The 23,056-nt window shown below is 43.9% G+C and overlaps 1 protein-coding gene across 3 annotated transcripts in view; it reads left to right on the forward strand.

Annotated features, from left to right (window-relative positions):
• EPN2 (epsin 2) overlaps positions 1–20,957 on the forward strand; it is a 45,593-nt gene extending 24,636 nt beyond the window's left edge. Inside the window, exons 3-9 of one of the 3 annotated variants that reach the window (XM_062619013.1) lie at positions 6,534–6,646; positions 8,120–8,212; positions 8,483–8,639; positions 11,672–11,845; positions 13,468–13,560; positions 14,450–14,665; positions 16,426–20,957. In XM_062619013.1, the coding sequence (XP_062474997.1) occupies positions 6,534–6,646; positions 8,120–8,212; positions 8,483–8,639; positions 11,672–11,845; positions 13,468–13,560; positions 14,450–14,665; positions 16,426–16,763 (1,184 nt within the window). In that variant the 3' untranslated portion in view covers positions 16,764–20,957. The remainder of the gene's footprint in view (positions 1–6,533; positions 6,647–8,119; positions 8,213–8,482; positions 8,640–11,671; positions 11,846–13,467; positions 13,561–14,449; positions 14,666–16,425) is intronic. The other 2 variants (XM_062619015.1, XM_062619014.1) reach the window with 2 other exon arrangements.
• Positions 20,958–23,056: the final 2,099 nt, after the last annotated feature.

The following is a 23,056-nucleotide window of genomic DNA, read 5'->3' on the forward strand; positions in this document are numbered from 1 at the left end:
ATATGCCATGACAAAATACATAGAAGTTTGTATTTCTTTTGGAAGATGTGTAAATTGTATGGAATTGCATGAAATCTGATAGCAGGTTTTATTTCACCTTAAAGGAATGTTCTTGTGTGGTGCTGAAATAAATCTGCTGGGGAGAGCAGGGGGTACCAGGTCAATATCCGAGATCTTCTGGGCGCAGTAGTTCTCTACCCTCAATCTGGTTTTATATCTAAATATTGTCTTTATGCTAGTCACCCAGGTTTGGAAACCTCTTGTCCTTAGCCTTGTTTCATCTACAGCTGACCACTTAAATAGGATTCTGGATTTATGGCTGCATAGGGAAAAGTAGGGTGTTCTTAATATAGACCTCTTGAGTCTGAACTGTGATGCTGTTTCAAGCCGGGGAGTGCATCTGGAGTTTACTAGTCTTGATGAAGTCCTTCATCCTGTTGGAACGCTCTGAGTTGTCCCAGTTGGGGTTGCTGAGGAAGCAGCAGTGCATTCTGCTGCAGCTCCCCATGGCTGGGTTCTTGTAAGAGTCAGAAAAATGATGGAAAACATGCTCTGCTTGGAGGGAAGTGACTGACAAAGCCAATTCCTTGGCATCCCTGCCCCCCCAGAGATAGTGTGCTTTGGCTTTGAAGGATCCCTGGGAAATGCTGGTCCTCTCCCTGTACTACCTGCATGTTTTAAAACCAAGTTTACTGAAGCCCTGCTTTTTGAAGAGGTCCGATCCTCTTATGCCTAAACCAGGATCTCCCTGTGTTATTTTGGGTCGTACACTTGTCCTTTCCTTTCCTTTCCTTTGGCCATCTGCTGCCTTGGGTTTGGGCTGCACTTAGAAACGTTGGCAGAGCAAGATGGGGGTGTGTTTTAACGTCCCGAATCCATTTACACAACTGCAGCAGGGTAGGAACAACGTGCACAGTGTGACCTGGTTTGAGAAGAGCACTTTGTCCAGAGGTAGGCTGCTCGGCTGGGAGATCAGATCCATTATACATACAGCCTGGGTGATAAAAGATTAGTGCAAGATGGAGTGAAAAGGGCTTTTATGGATCTTGGGGAATACCAAGTCTGTTCACCTTACCTGTGAAGATTTTGGGAGCAGTTTTCTTCAGTAGAAAGAACAGGTTTTAATATTTCCAATGATTATTCCCATTAAGTTCACTCGTTTAAAAACAGCTTTGTGAAGCATCAGCAGGTTTGTGTTCACTCATTTGTTTCAGCTTTGCTTGGGGTACAGAATAATGCAGAGGAATGACTTGGGTTTGACTCTGTAGGAAATTCAGAATGCTCTTTTTAAAGCTTTGGTTTGGGTTTTTTGTTGTGTGTGTTCTGTATCTTTGCAGGTTGGAATGCATCTCGGGCCTCCCGTTTTAGTCAGGGAATATATGGCATATCATCAGCCATGAATCTGGATGTGCTGCGTGGATGATTTCTGTAGTTAGAGGTGTTAAAGGAATGTGGTAGACTTCTGTGTTACCCATCAGATGTCACTTGACAACCTGATTTAATACTCTCCTCATGCTTGTTTTTTTCTGATGCTCTAAGTAAAGGTGGGAGCTGCCATCAGCGTAAGCAGGCTTCTGGAGCTGCAGTGAATGATCTGACTATGAAGAAGAGCGTGGGGATCACCTGAGAGAAAAAGTGCTCTTGAGCCAAAGCTGAAGGATTTGTTCAGCCTTAAATGAGTTTCAGAAATGCTCTGTCTGCTTCAGTGCAATTGGAAATCATGCAGTGAAGCTGGTACACTCCACTTCGTCACGTTAAGGGGTGCTGTTAGTTCTCTTCTTGTGTTCGAAAGGTCTCTTTGATTCCCAGTGGAAAGGTGCAGTACACAATTCCCTCTAGATTAAGCAGCTTGCAGGTGCCCTTTCAGAATCTGAGAGGTTAGATTGGCTTTTTGAAAGTATCCCATCTTTATTTGAATGTTCTTTCAGTTGAGGACAAATAAATGGGTTCTCCACTTGGTTCCCAAGTGAATCACTGTCAGTTTCTAAGTTCTTCCCTTAGTATTACTCTAATTTTTCAGATCAGCTTTGGTTTTGTCTACCTCTGTAGGCGTACCCATTGAGCGAGGAAGCAGCTTTTCTATGTGAAGAAATGTGACTAAGAACTGACTGCTGTTCCAAAGAAATGCAAATGATGGAGCTTATTTTGCGTGTCACTCTGTGCCATCACCTGGTCTGGAGTGACACAAAAATCCAACAACCCCAGAACACCAAACACACACTTGTGAATGAAAATCATAAGTGTCCAGGTCGGATGGGGCTTGGAGCAACCTGGTCTAGTGGAAGTGGCCCTGCCCATGGCAGGAGGAGTGGAACTGGATGAGCCTTAAGGTCCCTTCCAACCCAAACCATCACATGATTCTAAACTACCCAATCTGATTTTTATGCTGGGATTGGTCATGATCATTTAAGGTAGGCAACAACTCTGCTTTGTAGCTGTGAACTGTATATACACACTTCAAGTCACTAACTTAACCAAACCTATAGACATCTACAGGGGGCTTTTAATATAGCCAAAAATACAGTAAATTACCAGTAGATATGTCTGAAAGACATCATAGCCTGTACTAGAGACAGATGGTGGAGCAGAATCCTGCTTTAGTGATTAACTGAGGTTGGAAATTATTTCCTTGCACTGCAAGCCAGTGTCTTGAGCAGGCAGCCCAGTGCTGTGGATCCCTGCTCAAGCAGATCCCCACACAGTTGCTTCTGAGCAGCCTTGAGGGGACCAGGATCTCCAAATTCTCCGAGCAACAACAAAGCGGGGCTTAGCAGGTCAGAATTGATCTATTGAGGCCCATCTTACATAAACATCTGAGTTAACTGTCATGTGCTGGGGGATAAGAGATTCTTTGTGCTGTGGCGATACTGTTACTAAGGCAATAACCTTTATGCTAGATCCTTGCAATTAAAACGTTAATGCAGGATGAGGCCAGCGTAGAAAGACAGTTATAATACTGTAGGAATTCAGGAGGGAAGTTGCTGCATAAACCAGGTTACTCTCAAGAAGAGTGTTTTGAATTTGCCTTAATCCTTTTGCAGAAAATATGTTGGCAGCTCTTTAATGTAGATGGTTTTATAACCACTGCGGAAGTTTAGATGTAAACCAGCAACATTTTAATCATGGAATGGTTTATGTTGGAAGGGATCTTAAAGCCCATCCAGCTCCAACTCCCTGCCACAGGCAGGGACACCTTCCACTAGAGCAGCTTGCTCCAAGCCCCTGTGTCCAACCTGGCCTTGAACACTGCCAGGGATGGGGCAGCCACAGCTTCTCTGGGCACCCTGTGCCAGCGCCTCAGCACCCTCACAGGGAAGAGCTTCTGCCTCAGAGCTTATCTCAGTCTTCCCTCTGGCAGGTTAAAGCCATTCCCTTTGTCCTGTCCCTACAGGCCCATATCCAAAGCCCCTCTCTGGGTTTCTTCTAGGCCCCTTTAGGCACTGGAGCTGCTCTAAGGTCTCCCCTTAAGGAGCATTCTCCAGGCTGACCCAGCCCAGCTCTCTCAGCCTGGCTCCACAGGGGAGGTCCTTCAGTCCTGATTAACCCACCTCTGATTATTCTGTCAGTGTTTTTTAATGTGAGGCCCAAGGAAGAATTTCAAGCTCTGAAGTGCCTTCGAGAGTTAATAAAGCCAAGGAGAATGAATTGCTGAAAAGCCTATAAGTGAAAAGAAACAAGCTATATCTGTGAGACCCCTTATTATCTGTGTTCAGATCCTGAATGCTGGTCTCTGCTGGGAGCTGTGAGGTAATGTAAGCTCTCTGCCAAAGCAAGCCTGTCCTTCCCGTGCACGGCTGGAGGCAAGGACCCACTGTGGGAGGGCAAGTAGAGGCTTGGAGTAGGATGCAGTCCCCTCTTCTCATAGGGTTTTAGAGCAAAAATGCCATGTGCCATTAAAAACTAAAAGTGGTGAGCACTTTAAGTAGTCCTTTGTGTGGAAACGGGAGGAAAATCATCAGAATTAACCTATTTCACCTAATTTTGAAGTCATCTGCTTCTTAGTTGCTACTGAATGTAGTTATGTCAACAGAGATGGAAGAAGTCCTATTCAAAAGGGGTGGGAAATCACATTCTTCCCACAAATGCAGCTGAAGAAAGAGGAGAGCAGAAGGCACCTGCCTGATCACAGTCCAGTTGCCATCTGTTCTCGGGTGACTCTGGTGGTGTCCCATTTGTGTGCTTATCCAGCTTGGGGTTTAAACCAGTTACGACTCTTCTTGTGTAGCTTCTTCTGAAAAGCAGCTTGTTTGTATTAGCATCTCCAATTTATTCATGGTCAATTTATGCCATTAAGTTCTTGCCCCCTTATCCTAAATAGCTGTTCTCCCTCCATAGTGTTATTTAGCAACCTTAAACTGCTCAATCTTCTTTTTGCAAAGATAAGCACATAAAATATTCTCTATGCTCAGAAGGGAAGCGTTTCCACACCATTTCTGTTTTGAAATCGTCTGTTTTGGACTTCATTTCTGGTATGTCAAATGAAATCTGACTAATGCTTTGATGCAGCAGTGCTCATGTTAGTAATAGCCATATGGGGTGAGTGGCTGGGAGTTACTGCGTGCGTGAGTACTAAAGTAAGTTTTCTCCATCTCTGTCACTTGCAGTTGATGCCTGCAGTCAGCAGAAGGTGGGTATCAAAGAAATGAGTTTTATTTCTCTCTTAGGTCCTTCTGCATTTCTTTATTAAGTAATCTTTGTGAAGGTTGGTCTTTAAGCCAGTTCTTGAGAAACTGTTAGTAAGCTTCCTTGGTGGTGGGAAGCATGATGAAATCTCTTCTTTAGCTGGTTCTTTACGTGTTTCAGTTCTTACACTGCTCTCTGCTTAACAGTAACATCCTATTCAGCATCAGAAAATGCTTTGCTGTGCACACACTTTTCCTTTTGACTGACAAATCAGAGAAGGAAATCAGTGTTTCTGTCATGGGCTACCTTATGTTTTCTTTTTAATTCTCTTTATTCTCGTATTTAAGCATAGTCAGATTTTACAAACATTTGAAGGTTATATTTTCCATGCTGTCGAACATCCTGTTATCTGATGCCCTGTTTATTCCTACTTTAAGTCTTTAATAGTCCATATAATATATTAGGGAGCCTGTCTGTGATCACTGGAGCAAAAGTACTCATTAAGCAGGCTAAATTTAGATACTTTATATAAGAAAGTTTGCAAAAGTACTAGAATAGAGGTATGAGTAATGTCTTTAGGTGAAATAAGGAGCTTGTCTGGTTGGAGCTTCCAGGATCACGCTGTGGAAGAATTGTCCTGGGTGATAAATGAATTTGTCCCTTTAGAAATGGAGTGGGATGGGATGGCACGTGGAGTGTACGGTGGCGAGGAAAGGTCAGTCCTTGTTTATGGAGAGTCACCTTCCTTCTGGTCTGCTGGATAAGAGAGAAGGTGGCACTTTTTTGTTTGGTAGTGTCATTTTGGCCTAAAACCTTGTGGGAGGCAAGACTGGAAGTTAAAGTAGTGTCTGAAAAATGGGGTTTGGAAGTTTTTACATGCTCAATAACTGACCTATTAACAAAGAACTTGATTTCTTTGAGCTTGACATCCTGGTTTGAATGTATGGTTCCTTTTGCTTAAAAGCCAGTATACATTTTGTCAAACTTATGAATTATTCCAACCATTAAATGCAAACATGCTGACGTAAGAGAAGATTTCTGTGTGAGTGATTGGGATGCTAGAGAATTACCTGAGAGAGCATCAAAAAATGTTTAATAACTGTGTAATGACAAACTTAGTAGTTTTTGTCCCATTGGGATGGGAATTCCTGCCTGCTCCTGTGGTGATAACATCAGGAAGAGATTTGTGTATTGAGAAATGGTGTATTTTAGCTGTCAGGCTTGGCTGTTATTTGAGGAGCGGGGTGGATCTGAGCTCATAGAGGTCTTCATCCAAAGAAAAACCAACCAAAACCTAAACCACCCCCCTACCTATCCACCAAACTTTCTTTTCTTATCAGAGAAATAGTATTCTTGTGAGTTTGGAGGCTGAATAGCAGGCTTGTTTGCCTGGGAGCCTGCTTAGCAGTTAAGAATAGTTCTTTATCTATCCCATTAAGACTGTATTATTATACAGAAAAGTGGGTGGTATCCAGTTTTACCCTGCTGTTGGCCAACTCCCAGCAAATCCCTACTGATGTTGGAAGACGGAACACCAACAAATGTTTTCTTGAATGATGAATTCTGTAGTTTTTAAGTCAGTGTGTTGTCTCTTGAAGCTCTGATAACGCTGAGACAGGGTATCCAGCATTCATTGGTGATACTTCTTGATGTTGCAGCCCCACTAGCACAGAAAGCCTTTGTTTTCCGGGAACATTGAACCATCTTGGAAAGTTTTCCCAGATTAATTGTTCTGGTTTGTTAATCTCACCCTTGGAGCTTTATCTCTGGTGGTTGAGGGAGCGCATGGTGCTGGGGACCTTTGAGAAGGCTCTGTGGGAATAGGATGCTCTGCTCCGAGAAATAATCCAACCTGTTGCATCTTTGTGGTATCTGGTGTGTTAAATGTGCTGGCTTTTGTCTCCCAACAGCTACATCCCCTCGAGTTTCCTCAGAGCTCGAGCAGGCCCGGCCTCAGACAAGTGGAGAAGAGGAGCTCCAACTGCAGCTGGCGCTGGCCATGAGCCGGGAAGTGGCGGAGCAGGTCAGTGCCTGTGTAGGTTTCCAAAGTGTCCGTGCTTTTCTAGTTGTGCTACAGTGCTGTTTTTCTCAATGGCAGCTTGGCTTTGCTCCAGGTGGAATAGGGGGAGAGGAAAAAAAAGCCATTTTGGAAGATGTTACTCTTTTGTGTTCTTTTGAAATCTCTTTTTAAAATAACTTCTGCCTCCGAGCTGTTGAGACTAGTGGAAGATGACTGTCACTTTGCAAGAAGATTTTGTGTGGGAGGATGTTAATCATCACATTACTGAAGATGTTTTCAGTTAGGAAGAACTGAAAACATGACTAGTCCTGAAAACCTTCATTAATGGGGCCAGCATAAGGAATGTCAGTGAATTCTGATTAGAATGAGATTTTGAACTATCTGTTCATTCGCTAAGGTCGGAACAGAAAGGTGACAAAAAGTACTAAAGTACGTAAAGAACCTGATTTAAAGTAACTTAGCTCCTCATCTATCAGGATATATAGGTATCAGTAACATAATATGGGTTATGTTACTGTGTTAATTCTTAGGAGGTTCATTCTGAAGTTTGGAGTAAATGCTGGAATTGTGGATAAAGTTGTTGAATCTCAGCTATGAGTGAAGATTCAAGCTGGCTATGCTGAGTGTCTGTGATATTTTAGTCTTCCTGTGACAACTTCAGCTTACTGCTGTGTGTTAAGCATTAGTACCTCTGTGCTTGGAAACTATCACCCAGTAAACTTTATCATTATGGGGCAATAAAGAGAATAAAAATCAGAACCCGATCAGTTGACACAGCTTAACGTAATCGCAAGGGAAATACCAAGCGGGGAATTAGTCAGCTTCTGAGAGCTGTGATGCAAACCAAGGTATTTAAAGTGGTTGAATGTGCCCCAAACATGGTAATTGACAGATGTTTAAAACCTACAAAATAGCTGGTTGAATTTGTTCAGTGTTCTTTGTAACTGTTGCTTTAGGTGTGGAGGGAAGCTGACAAAAGCCAGGAAGATTGAAGTGTAAATCCCTATGTCCTTCAGTGGTGATCTGAATGCTTAAAAACATCACAGTGCTTTAGAGATGGGGTATTTACTTTAAGTTCTGTGGTGTTCCTAGCATTCCAACCCTAACCTATGATTCTATAATACTAAGAATATTCAAGTTACAGCTTTCCCATTAGGTGTAAAACAGTACAAGGGTGAACTTTAGTCAGCCAAATGGTTGTGATCACACTGCTATGCTGGTGTTACAGGGTCAGCGTGCTCCTGACCTCTGTTTGAGGCAGGAGTCACAAATTCCACTCCCCCATTTGTGTTATGTCCAAGTTAGAGCAAATCTTCCCAGTGATCCCACTGTGCGTGCCTACGCTCCAAGGGTGGCAGGGAATACTGCCCAGGCCTTCCCTGGCAGAGTCCTGCCAGGGGGGCCAGGCACTTGGAGGGAGCAAACAGCACAGTCTAGGCTAATGGTCTATATCAACAGTGTTGATTTCCTTTGCAGGAGGAGCGCCTCAGACGCGGAGATGATCTGAGATTACAGATGGCTCTGGAGGAGAGTCGCAGAGACACAATTAAAATTCCCAAAAAGAAGGAGGTAGTGCCTTCGACTAAGAAATTCCCGGTTATGCTGCCAAAAGCTGAAATACAGTAACACAAAAATAGCTTAATACTGAGCTCTTTTATGCTTTTGGGAAATGGCTTTGTTGTATAGCTTAAAGCTTCTTCCATGCGGGTTAAATTTCAAACTATTAGTCAATGCAGGTGTGTAAAAGGAAAAACTAAAGAATTGCTTCTTCACTCTCATGGGTTTGTACTTGGGGTTGCTAATGCTCTTGATTAAAGTTCAGATTATTCCTGCCCTCAGCATACCACTTTGTTGGACCTAATGGATGCCCTGCCCTCGTCGGCACCGGCCCCACAGAAAACAGAGCCTTGGGGACCTCCTGCTGTTGCAAACCAAACTGATCCCTGGGGAGGATCCACAGTTGCAGCTACTGCCTCTGACCCATGGCAATCATTTGGTAAGAATAAAGTGCCAGAAGGAATGCTTAGTGGAGTTTCTTGCTTTTTCATGTTGAGCTTTGTGAAGTTTCTCAATGTACAATGCCGTGCTTTATAGGAGCAGTGTGTTAGTTCATTTTGATTGTTTCCCATACTCTGGAACTAATGTTTCCCTAACTCATCTCCAAGCAGAAACAAATGGAAGTTGCACTCCTTTGAAGCAGCTGGGTTTTGCATATGCATTTTGAATCTTAACAAAGAAGAGGACCAGTGAAGCTTCTGTACTCTTTGTAGAGCAAAAACAACTGGAGGGATACTCATGCTTTTCTAGTTGTGTCCAGTGTCATGGGGTTAGGCTCTTGGCAGTATTTAGTGGAGTACTTAGGCTGGGTGCGATGGTTGGCAAAGCCATAGATCTGCATTACTGTGTCTTTAATTGCTCATAGTGAAATGTGATGTGTGTGCCATCAGAACCAAATAGCTTAAATAGTTTAAATTGAGATTTTTATGCTAAAGAAACAAAAAAGAGCTTACCACTTTAAATACTCACTGGTTTATAAGCTTTTTGATACTAAGTTCATGCAATCTGTTTCTGAAGCGAAAGATCCAGTGCTTCCAACCTCAAAGAGCCATTAAGCCCGCTATTTTTGTGTGTCTGCTTTTGCGTGCATGTTTTGCTGCCTTTGTAGTGTGCTGGTTTCTGGGTTAGCCAAAGTCTGATCAAGGAGTTACTCCTCTGCATACATAAGTTGATGGCTTCTCATAGGATGTATTTAACTTACTACATCTGTGGAATTGGAACTGGTTTTATGTCGGCTCCAGAAGCTTTTCATGGAGACTAACAGCTTAGTTCTGTCACTTTTGCTTCAGGCTGGTGATTCTACAACCTCTGCTATGAAGTGCTTCAGAGCGTGTTAGCATTCAGCACACCACCCTCCAGATTCCTGATGAAAAAATTTGAAACTTAATAATAAAGTGCATTACTTTTTCTTCCCCTCCTCGTGGTGGCATTAGAGGCACCTACATGGCTGCTGGAACAACTGCAATTCTTTGTTTTAAATGTAGCCTGTTTCTATTCTGGTGATAAATCACGGGTGTGAAATCAGAGACAGTCCAAGTTTAGGGCCCTGAGGCTGTTCAGTGTGTTTTTCTGTGGTTAAAAACCAAAATCCACCTTCTTCAAATGCTGTGTGCAATCTGTCATCCTCTGACAAGATTTTCCTTCCTGTAGCATTTCCTCCTGGTGGCTCCCAACTTTATTAATGCCATAAAACAAGCCCTTGTTGCGGCTTGCTGGTGTGTTGGCTCCCAAGGAATAGTCTTGAAGGTGTAAGATTTATGGATTTGCTTATAAAAGAGTGAGTCATTTAACTGTGTTTCTCAAATCCTGCCTGTGCTTTGGCAGTTCAGTGCTAATGGAAGCTACGGGAAGGTGTCTTCCCAAGTGCTTTAATTCTGTGCACTCTCTTTATGAAAGAAAAGACATTCCTGAAAGCTTCCATTTATGCAAAGTGCTGCCATTGGCATTTCTTGTGTGGCGTTGCTCATAACTCAGCACTAAGGGCAGCTAAAGGAAGTGTAAGTACAGATGTGGGAATAGTTGGGCTTGCTTGGAGAACTGCAGTATTTCCTGATCCAAAGCTGTAGCAAGACAATGCTGCCTGTTGGTGAAACAAAGACCAAAGTGGCATATTGATGAAACAATTCCAAAGCGTCAAATTGGAGTTGTGCCACTGTATGTAGCATTGAATTGGTTTTCAAGACTCTTGTGATGCCAAGGGGGTGTTTGTGTGTAGTTTTAAAAGATAAACCAATATTCAGTTGGAACTGGAAACCCTCATGGTGGTTAAAGATAATAGCTGTGTACTGCAGGGGTAATTCTGGCCCGCTCTTGGGTTATACAGCTCTCATTTAGTAATTAAACCATGACTGGGAGAGGTTTCACTGGGAAGAGGAAATGGGTTTGCACGTACCATTTGACTTGAAGGGAATTGATCACTGTAGCGTTGTGCATTGTCAGTACTGGCTTCCCACTCCTCCACTCTGATGGCTGAGGAGGGGCAGCAGCTATGGATGATGTAGGAACAAAGCAAGAATGATACCTTCCACCATAGACCTGGCCCACCTAAAATGTGGTTTGCTTCAGCAGTCCTGGATAAGCCAAATTAGTTTCATGTAATGGTAGAAGGAAGAAGAGGTCACCTAAGCTGAAATGGGGTAAGTTAATAGTGGGAGGGAGAAGATAAGACTGGCAGGAAGTTGTGTACAGAGAGAAAAGTTTTGTTCTCTTTCCTTCCCCTTTTACTGCTTTAATTTGCCACTTTGCACAAGGAAGCCCTAACCTTGAGCACGACCTGAAGCAGTTTGGTAATGTGAATTTGTAGGGGAGAAGAGCTGTCAGCATCTCCCAGTAAAAATGGGAAACCTCAACATGTAGGCACTAGGTTTAAAAGAAATACAGGCAGGGTTATCAGTGGCCAGCTTAGATCTGTGGCAGGAGGAGTGCTTACAGAGGGGAACAAACAAGCACAACTAGTTCAGGGAAGCTCGTTATATTTTGGGAAATAACAGTGTGGTTAAAAGAGTTTGAGAACCATTCCCTTTGAATCTTACAGATTTCTTTGTTCAAGGCTTAATATTGTACAGTTCATACCTTTTAGAAACCTTCTTTCCCATGAGGTCATAAACATACCCTTTAATTTCCTTCACCTTCAGTCAGGTATTTCTGTTGTGGTGACAGTGTAACAAAAGCAAGTTTATTTTCTTGTTGGGAGTGCAGATTATTTATTTATGTTTTGTTACGTGTTCAGTTTCAAATGGAAGATTTGTTTTATTCATCTGCCTTGCACAGAGTTTACTTGTGCTTGTTGTTCAGTATGTGTGACAGATGCTGAGACTTATCAGTATTCCTGATGCTGAACTTATTAATACTAGACACTTAGTGGTGTCTAGTATTAATTGGCAGGAATGGCTTATAAAATAGATTAATCTCCAAGGGAAGCTTTCCAAAGTGAAATGGGACTGACTTGTGTTCCTGCTGCTTCTTCTACAGGTGCCAAACCAGCTGCTTCTGTTGACCCTTGGGCAGCACCAGCGGCATCCACAGCTCAGACTCTGTCCAAAAATGTTGACCCTTGGGCTCCTGCTCAGCCATCTTCTACTGCAGCAAAATCTTCAGTGGATCCTTGGGGACCAGCACCTGCAAACAAACCTCTCTCCACTTCTGGTGAGAAACAGTCTCATCCCATATCCGTATTTGAGTGACGGAGGTGAAATCCAAGTTATTTTCTTGCATTGGATGGTTAAAAGAAGTGATGTGCTGAACAGTTTGCAGAACTGGTCTGTAAAATAAATGGCAGTTGTAATAGCTGGCTGCATAAAGAACTTCAAATGTAATAATTCTGACTTAGAGCTCTGAATTTGTGTTGCTGCTTCCTGCTCTGTCCCTTTTACGCTCTTTTCTTGGTGTCTGTGGACGCATGCTGAGCACTTGACTGCTGCTGCCCTTGGGTTTTGAAATGGGTTTTATCTGTAATGAGACAAGGACTTAATTTCTGGAAATGAATGATACTGTAATTTTACCTTTCATTATGATAAATGGCTCTGAGATGGATGGCTCTGCAGATGTAGATTGACAGGTTGAGCATCTCCACATTCTGAGGAGACTTTTAGAGGTGCAAATGAAGGTTTGTTACTTCAGACTGTGGGTGTGAAAGCTATCTCTGTGCCCTTGTGTAGCAAGATGCAGAAGGTCTGATGTAATTGTCTGCTCATGCTCTGTAACTAATGCAACCTTGATGAGCCCTAATACCTGGTATTTTCGTGTTGGCACTGCGGCTGAATGCATCCTGAATGCATTTTCTGCTGGTCGTTCATCTCAGTCCATAACAGACAAAGGAAATCTGAGGACTGCAGAAGTTGTCTAATCAGCTTTTCACTGGGCAAAGGGCAATAACTGGATCAGTATGAGAATGGTTCTTTAACTATGATGGGTCTCTGTTCCTGATAACAAGTATGGTTATTACAGTCTTCTCTTGTGCTCTTGGGGTTTCCTGTCTGTGTTCTTTATGGTACTGAATTTGTACCTTTTTGTGCTTGAAATATGTTGAAGGTTAAAAGTAAATCAGAAAAACGTTTCAGCTAATAATAATTTAAAAACCAAAGCAAACTGTAAAGCTTTTCAGGAGTGTGATTGCTGATGATTTAGGTGTGGGTTTTCTTCCTCCATTCTGAGGTAAGGATGTGTCCACCTTTGGAAAATGTAATGTTTTCACTGGTTGCAAACTACAGGCAAGTTCTGGTGCTTTAGCTAACAGGGCTTTTCCATCTCTACGTGGCACAGATAACCTTTGCTATTGCATTCCTCGTCCCTTTAACTTCAGCAGCATATATCAAATCATCACTTAAGTTGTAGTGATGCTACATTTGTCTTTGGAGCTATATTCAGAAGTGTGTTCTACTTGAGGGCCGATTAACACACTTTATAGTTTAGGCTGTAAATTCATTGCTGTTCTCTTCTGCAGTGATATTTACCTGCCTATATGTCTGTAGTGCAGACGCTCAGTAAAACCCCAGCAAGCTGAGTGTGCCTTACATTAAGATTTCAAGGCACACTGCTCTGATTTAGTTGGCTAATACTGCAGGAAAGGACAGTGTTCTCACATTATCCTTCTCCCTGGAGTGCTCCTGAGTAAGAGTAGGAGCACTCCAACTGATCTGAACTGCTGCCCTGGAACCTGACAGAGTGGCTTCTTGGTACACAAACGGGCTACAAATTGCTTTCAGTAGGCTCAGATGTGTGATACAACTGCAGATCTGTTAATGACAGGGCTGTCTTGTTTTGAACAGGAAGTACATCTTTTGACCTCTTCAGTAATTTGAATGGTACAGTTAAAGATGATTTTTCTGAATTTGACACACTTCGAACTTCCAAAAAGCCAGGTATGAATCAAATTCTCAGCATGTGGACAGTTTGGGTCATAATCTCAGCAACAGATGTCTCTACTCTTAAATCTTACTTCAAACAAAATATACTTTCACAGAAGAAGAGATTAAAGCTGGTGATAATGCAGCAGTAAAAGCCTGTTGTTAACATTTTGGCCTGTGCATGAACTTACGGGGAATGGGCCTTTTGTGTTGTAAGCCAGAGAATTCACTCTGTAACCTTTTGCTGCATTGACCCAGAAACTTGTTGGATGCTGTAAATTCAGAAGACAAACATGTTTGGAGTATGGCTCAGAGTCAAACTGCACAGTGTTGACTGCATTTCTCAAACATGTACATTCCAGTGTATAACAATGGTAGGAAGATGAGAAAATACACTTCTATGAATGCTTTATTTGTTATTTGCTTGTTAGTCACTCAAATAAAAACTGCCAGACCTTAACATTGAAATGTACTTTCAGGATGGTTCTGCCTGAGAGGATGGTGACTAATTTAAAGCTGGGCTAAGCTTTTTTAACACAGAAGAGACAACCTGGGTGGAATCTAGCTAGGAAGGGTGCAGCAGTGGTGTAGTGCAAGGGCAGAAGGGCTTTTGAATCTCTTGGAGACTTAGTCCCATCTGTTGCAGCGTAGCTGTGAGGATATCCATCAGGGCAAATCAGGTAGCACCTTCAGTAGCACTGCAGCTCTTAACTGTAGCTTCTTCATACTCTCCTAAAGAACATTACCTGCTTGCATGCTGTAAGGGTGTAACATGTACTGAAACATTTAAATCTGACTAACACAAACGTTAGATATTAAAACATTTCTGCTGTGAGACTTCAGGGTTTTCTTTGCTTGACTGTGTAGGTTAATAAGTTTTGTTTTTCTCTTTGTGTTGTTTCAGCTGAATCAGGTTCCACTTTGCCATCTCAGCATAGCGGTACCACAAGTCCTGATCTCTTTGACTCCCAGCACTCGAACATGACATCAGGCAAGCAAAGCGCAGCTCGGAAAACCCCTGAGTCTTTTTTGGGCCCCAATGCTGCTTTGGTGAACCTGGATTCACTGGTGTCTAAGCCACCACAACCTGTTACTTCACTGAATCCATTCTTGGCACCAGGTTTGTGTCTGCACATTCCTTCAGTTTTCTGTTTTAACTTTCCCTTCCTGTAGGAAAACTCTGCATAACTCAGTCCTCTTTGATTTAATATAGACTGGTTTGAGCTTGTTTTTCTTGATTGCTTCAGCCAGCAGATCGTGACTGAGAGCAGGAGGGTGAGGCAGGATAGTTTCAAGGTATACTGCTGGACCTTGAAAGCAGTTTCTTCTCTTGCATCTTGTCTACTGGCTGAGCTTGGTTCAAACAGTTTCTCTTCCACTTTTGCCTTTCCTCTCTCAAAATGATCTGTGTTAGAAGGCGGCTTTGGGTTATTAAAAATGGCTGAGCTAAAGCTGATTGTCAGAACAGGTAAGATGTGAACGTGTGCCAGCAGAGAATTCCTTGGGAAAGTCATAGGTAGTGGGTTCTTGTCAAGCAGGTAGGAATCGCTCTTCTGTTTGTGCTGTGACTGGCACAGTAACATCTCTGACTGCAGCCTGAGGTTCCAGATAGCAAACTCTGCAGTATAATTTAGTGGGTTTCCGGTTTGGCTGTCTTTAAACCAGCATGATAAGCCAGTTGTATCATAGAATGGTTTGGGTTGGAAGGGACGTTAAAGCTCATAGAGTTCCAGCACCCTGCCATGGGCAGGGACCCCTTCCACTAGAGCAGCTTGCTCCAAGCCCCTGTGTCCAACCTGGCCTTGAACGCTGCCAGGGATGGGGCAACCACAGCTTCTCTGGGCACCCTGTGCCAGCACCTCAGCACCCTCAAAGCTCTCAAACCTTCGATCAAAGCACTCTCTGAAGAGAATAGCCTTTGTAGTTCTCCTGTAAGTTGCCCCCTGTTAGAAATGGGGCTACTTCACCTGTAGCAGATTTAAATAGTAACACTAAACACGGGGATGATGTATGTGGTTTTTAAAAGCTATTCACAGGCACTGAAAGTTCTGTGTAACACTCGTATGATGAAATACTTTAGAACACTAGTTCAGTATTTATATTCTTCACTTTTCCAGTGGAAAAACCCAGCAGTTTATTAAGCTCCTTGAGTAGGAACCCCCCCCAGTAATTCTGAAGAGCCTTGGCAGCGCTGAGCCAGAGGAAGTCTGTGTATCTGCCATTACCGGTTACTACACAAAGTTTATAAGGGGTCACTGGGCCATCCAAATAACGCTACACATGTACGGTAGAAGGAATTTGTAGTGTTGGCAGCAGTCCAGAGAACCTCAAAGGCTGGGAAAGTTACTCTGTACTTTTTCTAGCACCGCTGTAATTCGGAAACAACTTGTTTACTTTATGAATTCTTGTCAGACCTCAGTGCCAGCAACATGTACAGCTCCAAAATGGGGCTGACTGGATGGGATCGCGAAGCGAATGTGCAGGTCTGCAGTAGCACATTGCAGTAATGGAGAGCAGAGAGCCTGCAGTTCTCATCTATAAAGCGCATTTAATGTCATGGTTAGGCATGTTCCAGGTAACCAGATCTGGAACCCTCTCTCTCTCTCTCTCTCTTCAGTGGCTAGTCAGAGGTGGAAACTGCTGATCAGCAAAGGGGCATTTTGTGCAGTTATAGATTCAAGGAAGTGGGCTGTGGTCATGCACCAGGGCAGCCCCAGCTTGCTGAATGGCATCCACTCAGGTTTCTCTGCCTGGAGTTTGGAGGCTGGGAGCATGTGGGGATGTACAGGAGGTGTATTCTTTACCAGAAAAGCCCATCTCCAGACCTCATGTTCATGGAGGTGTGACCTCTTTCCCTCTTCCTCCTTCTCTCAAAACTAGGCGCTGCTACAGCACCAACTCCAATCAACCCCTTCCAAGTGAATCAGCCTCAGCCACTTACTCTAAATCAGATGAGAGCGAGTCCCGTGATGGGAACCAGCCCTTCTTTCAGTGCTGTGCCACCGATGAGCATGGAACCAATACCTCTGTCTTCCATGGCCCCAGTGCCTGTGGGAATGGCACCGATACCAGCTATGGGCACTGTGGCATCTCTAACGAGGATGGGCCAGGGTCTTAACGTGAGCATTGCAGGATCAATGACCCAACCTCTTCACAGTACAGGAATCCCGCCGTCAGCATCCCAGTCTACAAATACAACTAACCCTTTTCTCCTATAAAGACCCAATTAAAGGAACTTTCTTTTCATAGTGTTTCCAGGCTGAAGTCTTTACAGCAAAATGAACGTGGCCTGTGTGGACTGAACGGTGTGTAAGAGACTTGGAAGTAGATTTGCAGTTTACAGTTATGATCTTTGAAGAGTTGTCTCTACTTACCAGTTAATCTAAATCTAGTCTTTGCTACAGATGGTACCTTACTTTGGCTTGTTGAGCATTATGTGAAATGTTCAGACTTTTCACCAAAGTTAGATTCTGCCCATTTTGTTACTTTGTTAATCATTTCAATACACTTTCTAGGGAGAACCTGCCATTTTACAACTCCGTTGGCTATTTTGTAGATGTCAGATGATGTGCTGGATCCTGAAATTACTCTTTACCTGCATCTGTCACTTCCTAAGCCCATACGATAGACCTGAGATTCAAGAGTGCTAGTGAATGTTTTGCACATAACTACACACAGTTCTAGACTGTTGGTTCACCCATAGTCCTTACTCTTAGAAGAGAACGATTGCGGAGGGCCCAGGTGGCTGGTTTTTATGCATTAAACATTGCAACGCAAAAATGGCACTGCTTTCGTTTCAGAGGCTTGCCTGAGAAAGCAAGCTTGTCTCAAAAGGAAAACAAAAAAACCCACAAGGCAAATCCAGACAGAACCCCCCGAGAACCTTCTCAAGTTGTCGAGTATAACGTGTGCTGTCGTATGCAGTGTTGAATTTGTACACTACTCTCTAAGGACTCGTGAGGAACTCTCTGTGAGTGGCATGCTGCACTCGTGCTGAGTGAGTGTCCTGCTCTGTGCTTGTCCAGTACCAGCTTCGTTTGGAAGTTTATCATGTGTATTTTGTTCTTTATTTGACTTACAATGTGAGTTGAAAGAGGTAAAAAACCCAACCCAACCTAAAAGAAATACAGTGGGACAACTTGGAATCCAATTTCACCGGGGCAAGCTTTAAAACTAATTCAGGCTTAACCTTGCTATATGCAGTTACTCTTGTATACTTTTGCACATATTTTGTTTAGTACAGTTTCATATTTTGAGTTTGCAGAGTTACCTAATAGTCCTTTTTTTGCTAATTTTTATAATGTGGTTCTTATTTAACTGTCTGGTTTTGATAGATTTATCAAGTCTGGCGGAAAAATTAAGATATTGGCAAATGTCATTTTTATGGTTAATGCCCTCTTATTTATGGTTTTAGCTCTTTGTTTCTGTAAAGAGAGTTTAAAAGGGAAGATTAACACTAAACTATTTACTTTAAATGAAGTATTCATAATGCAAATCGAAGCAAATTCTCGTGACTAATTATTTTTAGATGAATTGAATTTGAGCGTAACATGATTTCCGACTACATTAAAAAGGAAAAAACACTAAAGTCGCCTTTTCCCCTTGATTTGTTCCCGGTTTCCCATCTCCAAACCGGACATGGGGCCTTTATGAAGATCACAAGAGAGAGGCTCTTTTTCTTCTTGTAAGAACTTCTTGAGAAGTTCTTGAAGAACTCCTAATGTACAAACACGGCTCCTTAAGTTTATTGACTAATATTTCCTTACGGAAGGTGCGCTCCGTATTAATAACCGGTTCCATTGACAGCTGTTAATTGTAAAGGCTGAACTGTACCTTTTAACTTGCATGTCTGGACTCCTCGGCACTAAACTGCACTCAGGTTTCAGCCAGCGTTCCTGGTGGAAACCTGGTGTTCCCAGAGATGGCAACGCTTGAGCTCTGCTGTCAGAGCAACACCTATATCCGCAGAGCGAGCAGAAAGAGATGTCCTGGTGCTTGCTGCTGCAGTGAGGGCATCTTTGTGAATGAACTGATGCATCTTGGTGGCCTTTCCCTAACTAGAAGGAGGGGAACAAGCAAAAAAAAAAACCCTAAACCAAACAAGCTGAAAGAAATTGCCAGGGTTGTGTGTTGTGGTGTAATGATGCTGTGTGGGGCTGTGCGTGTCCAGCGCAGGGAAGAGGCACTGGGTGATGTGGAAGGGACCCAGTCAAACCTTTTGGTGGGTAGGGGAGGCTGAAAGACTATCAAATCTAGGGTACAATCACAGATTTTAGCTGTGTAGGTCAGTGTAGCTCTGTTAGTGTACGGAATGCTAAGTGTGTGGATGCAGATTGTTCTATCCTCTTGAGTACTATGGAATTTGCAAGGATTCAGAGTATTCATCTGCGCTTGGTTTTTATATAGGAGGAAAGAGAATTGCTGTCCACACCCAGTATGTCTTTAAAACAAAAACCCATTCATGTTGCCTTTCAGAATAAGGAAAAATACTTTACTTTTTTTGTGGTGGTGAAGTTATTGAGAAGTGTAGACCAGGAAGGGTGTGATTCTGGTGGATGGGAAGGAAAAGCATTTTCCAGTTGATCTGTGGCAAGATTTCTCCATCATCATTTTCCCAACTTAATTTCATCCACAGTGGAATTGAGGTCACTTGGTGTCACTTAGTCTGTCACCTGAATGCGTTTAGATGGGGCTTTGTCTCTTCAGCCCTAAAGTTGTAACCCCATCCTCTTGTTGAACACTGGTTTTGGAGGCAGGATGGGGTTGGTAGGAAGCATTTATAGGGATGAAGTCATCTGCAGTTCAGAGTTGTGCTCTAATATCAGGAATGGATGAAAACATGTTGTTTGTCTGATAGAGCCCTAGCTTAAGGAAACTGGGGAATGGCAAAGGGTTGAGTTACAGTAAGAGCTGGATTAGTTTTACATCACATATATATATATAGATAGACATATATTGCACGATAAACCATGATGGAGTGCTCTGAAGAGTCATTAGCCTGGCCTGTGGTGCTGTAGAGCTTGAGGTGAAGGCTTGACCATGCCAAGACACCCAGCCTGGTGTGAGGGTTGAGACGGGAGCTGAGTCGCAGAGGTTTGGTAGATCTGCAGCTGCTTTGGTTCCTGGGCTGGAGCTGTGCCCATGGGCAGCAGTGGGGATGCTGCAGGGGATGTCCTGGCCTGGTGATGCTTCAGTTGTGTGCAGAACGGTAAATCTTAACTGCTCTCCGGAGGAATTCTTCTTCCCTCCTCACCCTCCCACTTCTTCTTGCATGGAGGACGTGTGCGTATCCCATTCCCATCTGCTCTGGTGTATTGCTCCAAACGCGTTTCCCTTTTTCCCCCCTTCTTTTTCTCACTTGCAAAATATACTAAAAGTGCTTTGGATTTATCAAATGTTAGTAGCCCAAAATAGCCTTACTGGTCAAATTGACCAAAGAGAAAAGTGTGAAATATTTTATGAAAAAAAGGAAAGAAATGGAAAAAAAACCCCCAACCCTTGGCATAACTTTAACACCACCCCCCCAATAAGCTCAGTTATTTATTTAGTTTTATACCCTAGAGAAACTAAACTCCATGGAGGGGACAGGGAAGGAAAACCGTGGTGGTGGGTTGTGGTGTTTACGGTCTTTCTGAAGCCCCGTAGCTACGACAGCTCTTGTTCTCCATCTTCCCTTTTGCTGTTACAGATTCTAACATGTACTGTATGTATTAATATTGCACAGACTCGCGGAGAAAGAGATGGGTTTATTTTTCACAGCAGAATCTCACAAGACTTCGCTTCCTTTCCCTGTTACAACTGAAACCATCACCAAAACTGGTTTCATAAGCCCGGGAGCCGGCTGCTTTCTATGAATTTGTGCTGACTATTGACATTATTTACTGTATAAATAATTTATCATTTGTACTATTGTATCATAATGTCTGTATCTCTGTGTCATGGTTTGTTTTCTTTCTTCCCCCCCCCATCCCCATCCCCAAGCAATGTCACAAATGTGATACTTAATGCCATCAGAACAGTGGAAAGACGAGGGGTTTGTAGGTGACTGGTCAGAATTAAAACTGTATTGCTTATATTCCAGGCGTGTTGCTTTTTCCAGGCTCTGCCTAAGTGTTTTATGATCCCCTTGGAAAAACTGTCACTGCCATGCTTGAGTTCTCCAGAAAGCTCATGGATTGCTTGAGGTGGTTTAAGGTTTGTGCTGAAAGGCCTGGGGTGCTCGGAGGAACGGAACCGCTGTGGGGAGTGATGCTTCTTGTACATTGTCAATGTGATTCCTTGGATGCGTGCAGCGCTTTCCTGGGGCAGGCCTGCTCTTGCTGTGAGAAAAGAGGGTTTCTTAATAGATCACTTAAATCGGAATCAGTTGAGACCTTACTAACTCAATAAAAATGAAGACTTGTTGTGTTGCAGGTGACTGAATTGCTTCTTTAAAACAGCGCTTCCGGAGGGATGATCGAGTACGGGCTCGGTGGAGGCTTCCGTATGTATGTCAAGGCAGGAGGCTGGGGAAGGAGCGGCTTCTAGAGCTCATGGAGTAAGGGTTGGGGAGCTGGGACAGAGCTGGCTTTGGGAGTCTTTGCATCCCATTTGCACCAGTTCACTCTTGCTCTTCCCATTGACCCAGTGGCCTTGCGGATGGGGGAGCAGGGAGCCTGTCTCTGGGTGGGAAGTGATTCCAGCTTCTCATTGTGGATGGTTTAAACTGAAGGGCACTTCATTAGGAAGCTGCTTCAAGAGGTACCTCTGCAGAGCCCCTCTGGGCTTCCCGTAGTTATGGTTTGCTGCCCATTGGGCTGATCACTAATCAAACCCTTCACTTAGTGCCAAAACCACAGTGGTGGCAGGGACCTGCTATTGGAAAAGCAGCCACAGGGGGGGGAACCTATCCATTTGGTTTTCAGTTTGATTCATTTTGCTTCTGCATTTGGGCTGGTAAAGAACACAGCAAAACTTCCTTTGCAGGGCTGGCAGCCCAGGTACCTGCTGCTTTTTGTACCTCTCCTTTTCCAGAAGGAGGCATCCTCTGTGCATGTGTGAGTATTGCTGCTCTGGGTGATCCATACTCCACTGTTTGATTCTGGCCTCATGTTAAAGTAAAGCTGCTCACTGCAGGAAGGGTTCAGAGTGGAAACAACTCTGATTCTTAATACTCCTTTAGAGGAGGTGGCTGCTGCAAGCCAAGGGGTTGCTGGAGGGAGCAGGAGCTGATAAAGCCCATTGGGAGGTAGATCTGGCTGTGGCTGAGCCTTCCTCTGGCCTTGGGCGAGCTGCTCTCCCCCTGTCCCGGCTTTCCTCTTCCTCTCCTGTGAAGTGAGGTGGGATTTCCCTGCCTTTGCAGGGGAAAAGGGCTCTCTGGATAAAGTGTGATCTAGAGGCTTGTCCTCCCCTTGCACTGGCGCTGCCCAGGTGGGTTTGCTGAACACATTCATTGCTGTTCTCTATTGTTTGTGCTGGGCTGAGTGGTGCAGCTCTGCTCCTCTGCTTGTTTGAACTGAGGGACAATGGTTGGGGCCAGCTCCTACTATGGCTTTGGCAGGACTTCTACAACCACCTGCAAGCTACGTTTCAGAGAACCAATGTGGTTTATGCAGCCTCGTGTTGAAAGCTTCCACCTTTTCCAGTCATCCGCTTCCCTGTCCTGTGAGCTGGGACACAGGGATTTGTAAAGACAGAGGTTTGGGAGCTCAGAATTAGGAATAGCAAGGAGCTGGTGGTGTATACAGTGGTAGCAATCCTGTCTCTTCATGCTTTGCTGTCAATCCATCGTACCCTGTTATCGTTGGAGATTGGAGTATCCATGAGTGGAAGTTCCCTTTGGAACTTCGCTCCTGCTCGTTACCCATGAGGGTGGTTAATCACCAGCCCTCTGATGGGGAGCTTAGAACAAGGAGGACTGGCATCCCATTGGCATCCAGAGGGTGAAGTATTAGTTAGGAATGGGGGAGCGTGGCAATACCTTGGTTGGAGATGGAGCATCCTCTGCCTTTGCTGTGGGGAGTGGGAGCTAAACCAAACCTGGCTCGGATCATGGGGCCCTCAGGTGTTGAGTAAAGCACTTTTAAAGCACTTGAGCATGTTTGTGGCCACCAGCAGCTGCTGTGAGCAGAGCAGGTTCTGGTGCACACCCATGTGTGCAGGGAGGGGGACAGCATGTGCTGCTAGACCGGAATGGAGCCCTTGGGATGGTGGGAGCTGGTGTTCCATGGTCATCTGTGGCTGTGACAGAAGCAGCCTGGGCACTACCTGAGTGTTCTCAACACTTGTTGAGTATTGAATTCCCATTCCCAAGTGAAGGAGAATCAGTGACATTTCAAAAGCTGAATGAGATGGTAGTGAAGGTGTTTTATCTTCTCGGCTCCCTGTGCTGGTACCTGACATGAAATCGCACCAGGGCATCCTTGCTGCTAGTATTGCAGTTCAGTTGCTTCAGTACACTCTGGGTGATCTTTGTGAGCAGGTACAGCATCACTGGAGCTCGATGCAGCCCCAGGGTCCTGTTGCTGGCAGC

The sequence above is a fragment of the Pezoporus occidentalis genome, unplaced genomic scaffold (assembly GCF_034315485.1).
Source record: "Pezoporus occidentalis ecotype Australia unplaced genomic scaffold, CSIRO_AGI_Poc_V1 ctg208, whole genome shotgun sequence".
NCBI classification, from domain to species: domain Eukaryota; kingdom Metazoa; phylum Chordata; class Aves; order Psittaciformes; family Psittacidae; genus Pezoporus; species Pezoporus occidentalis.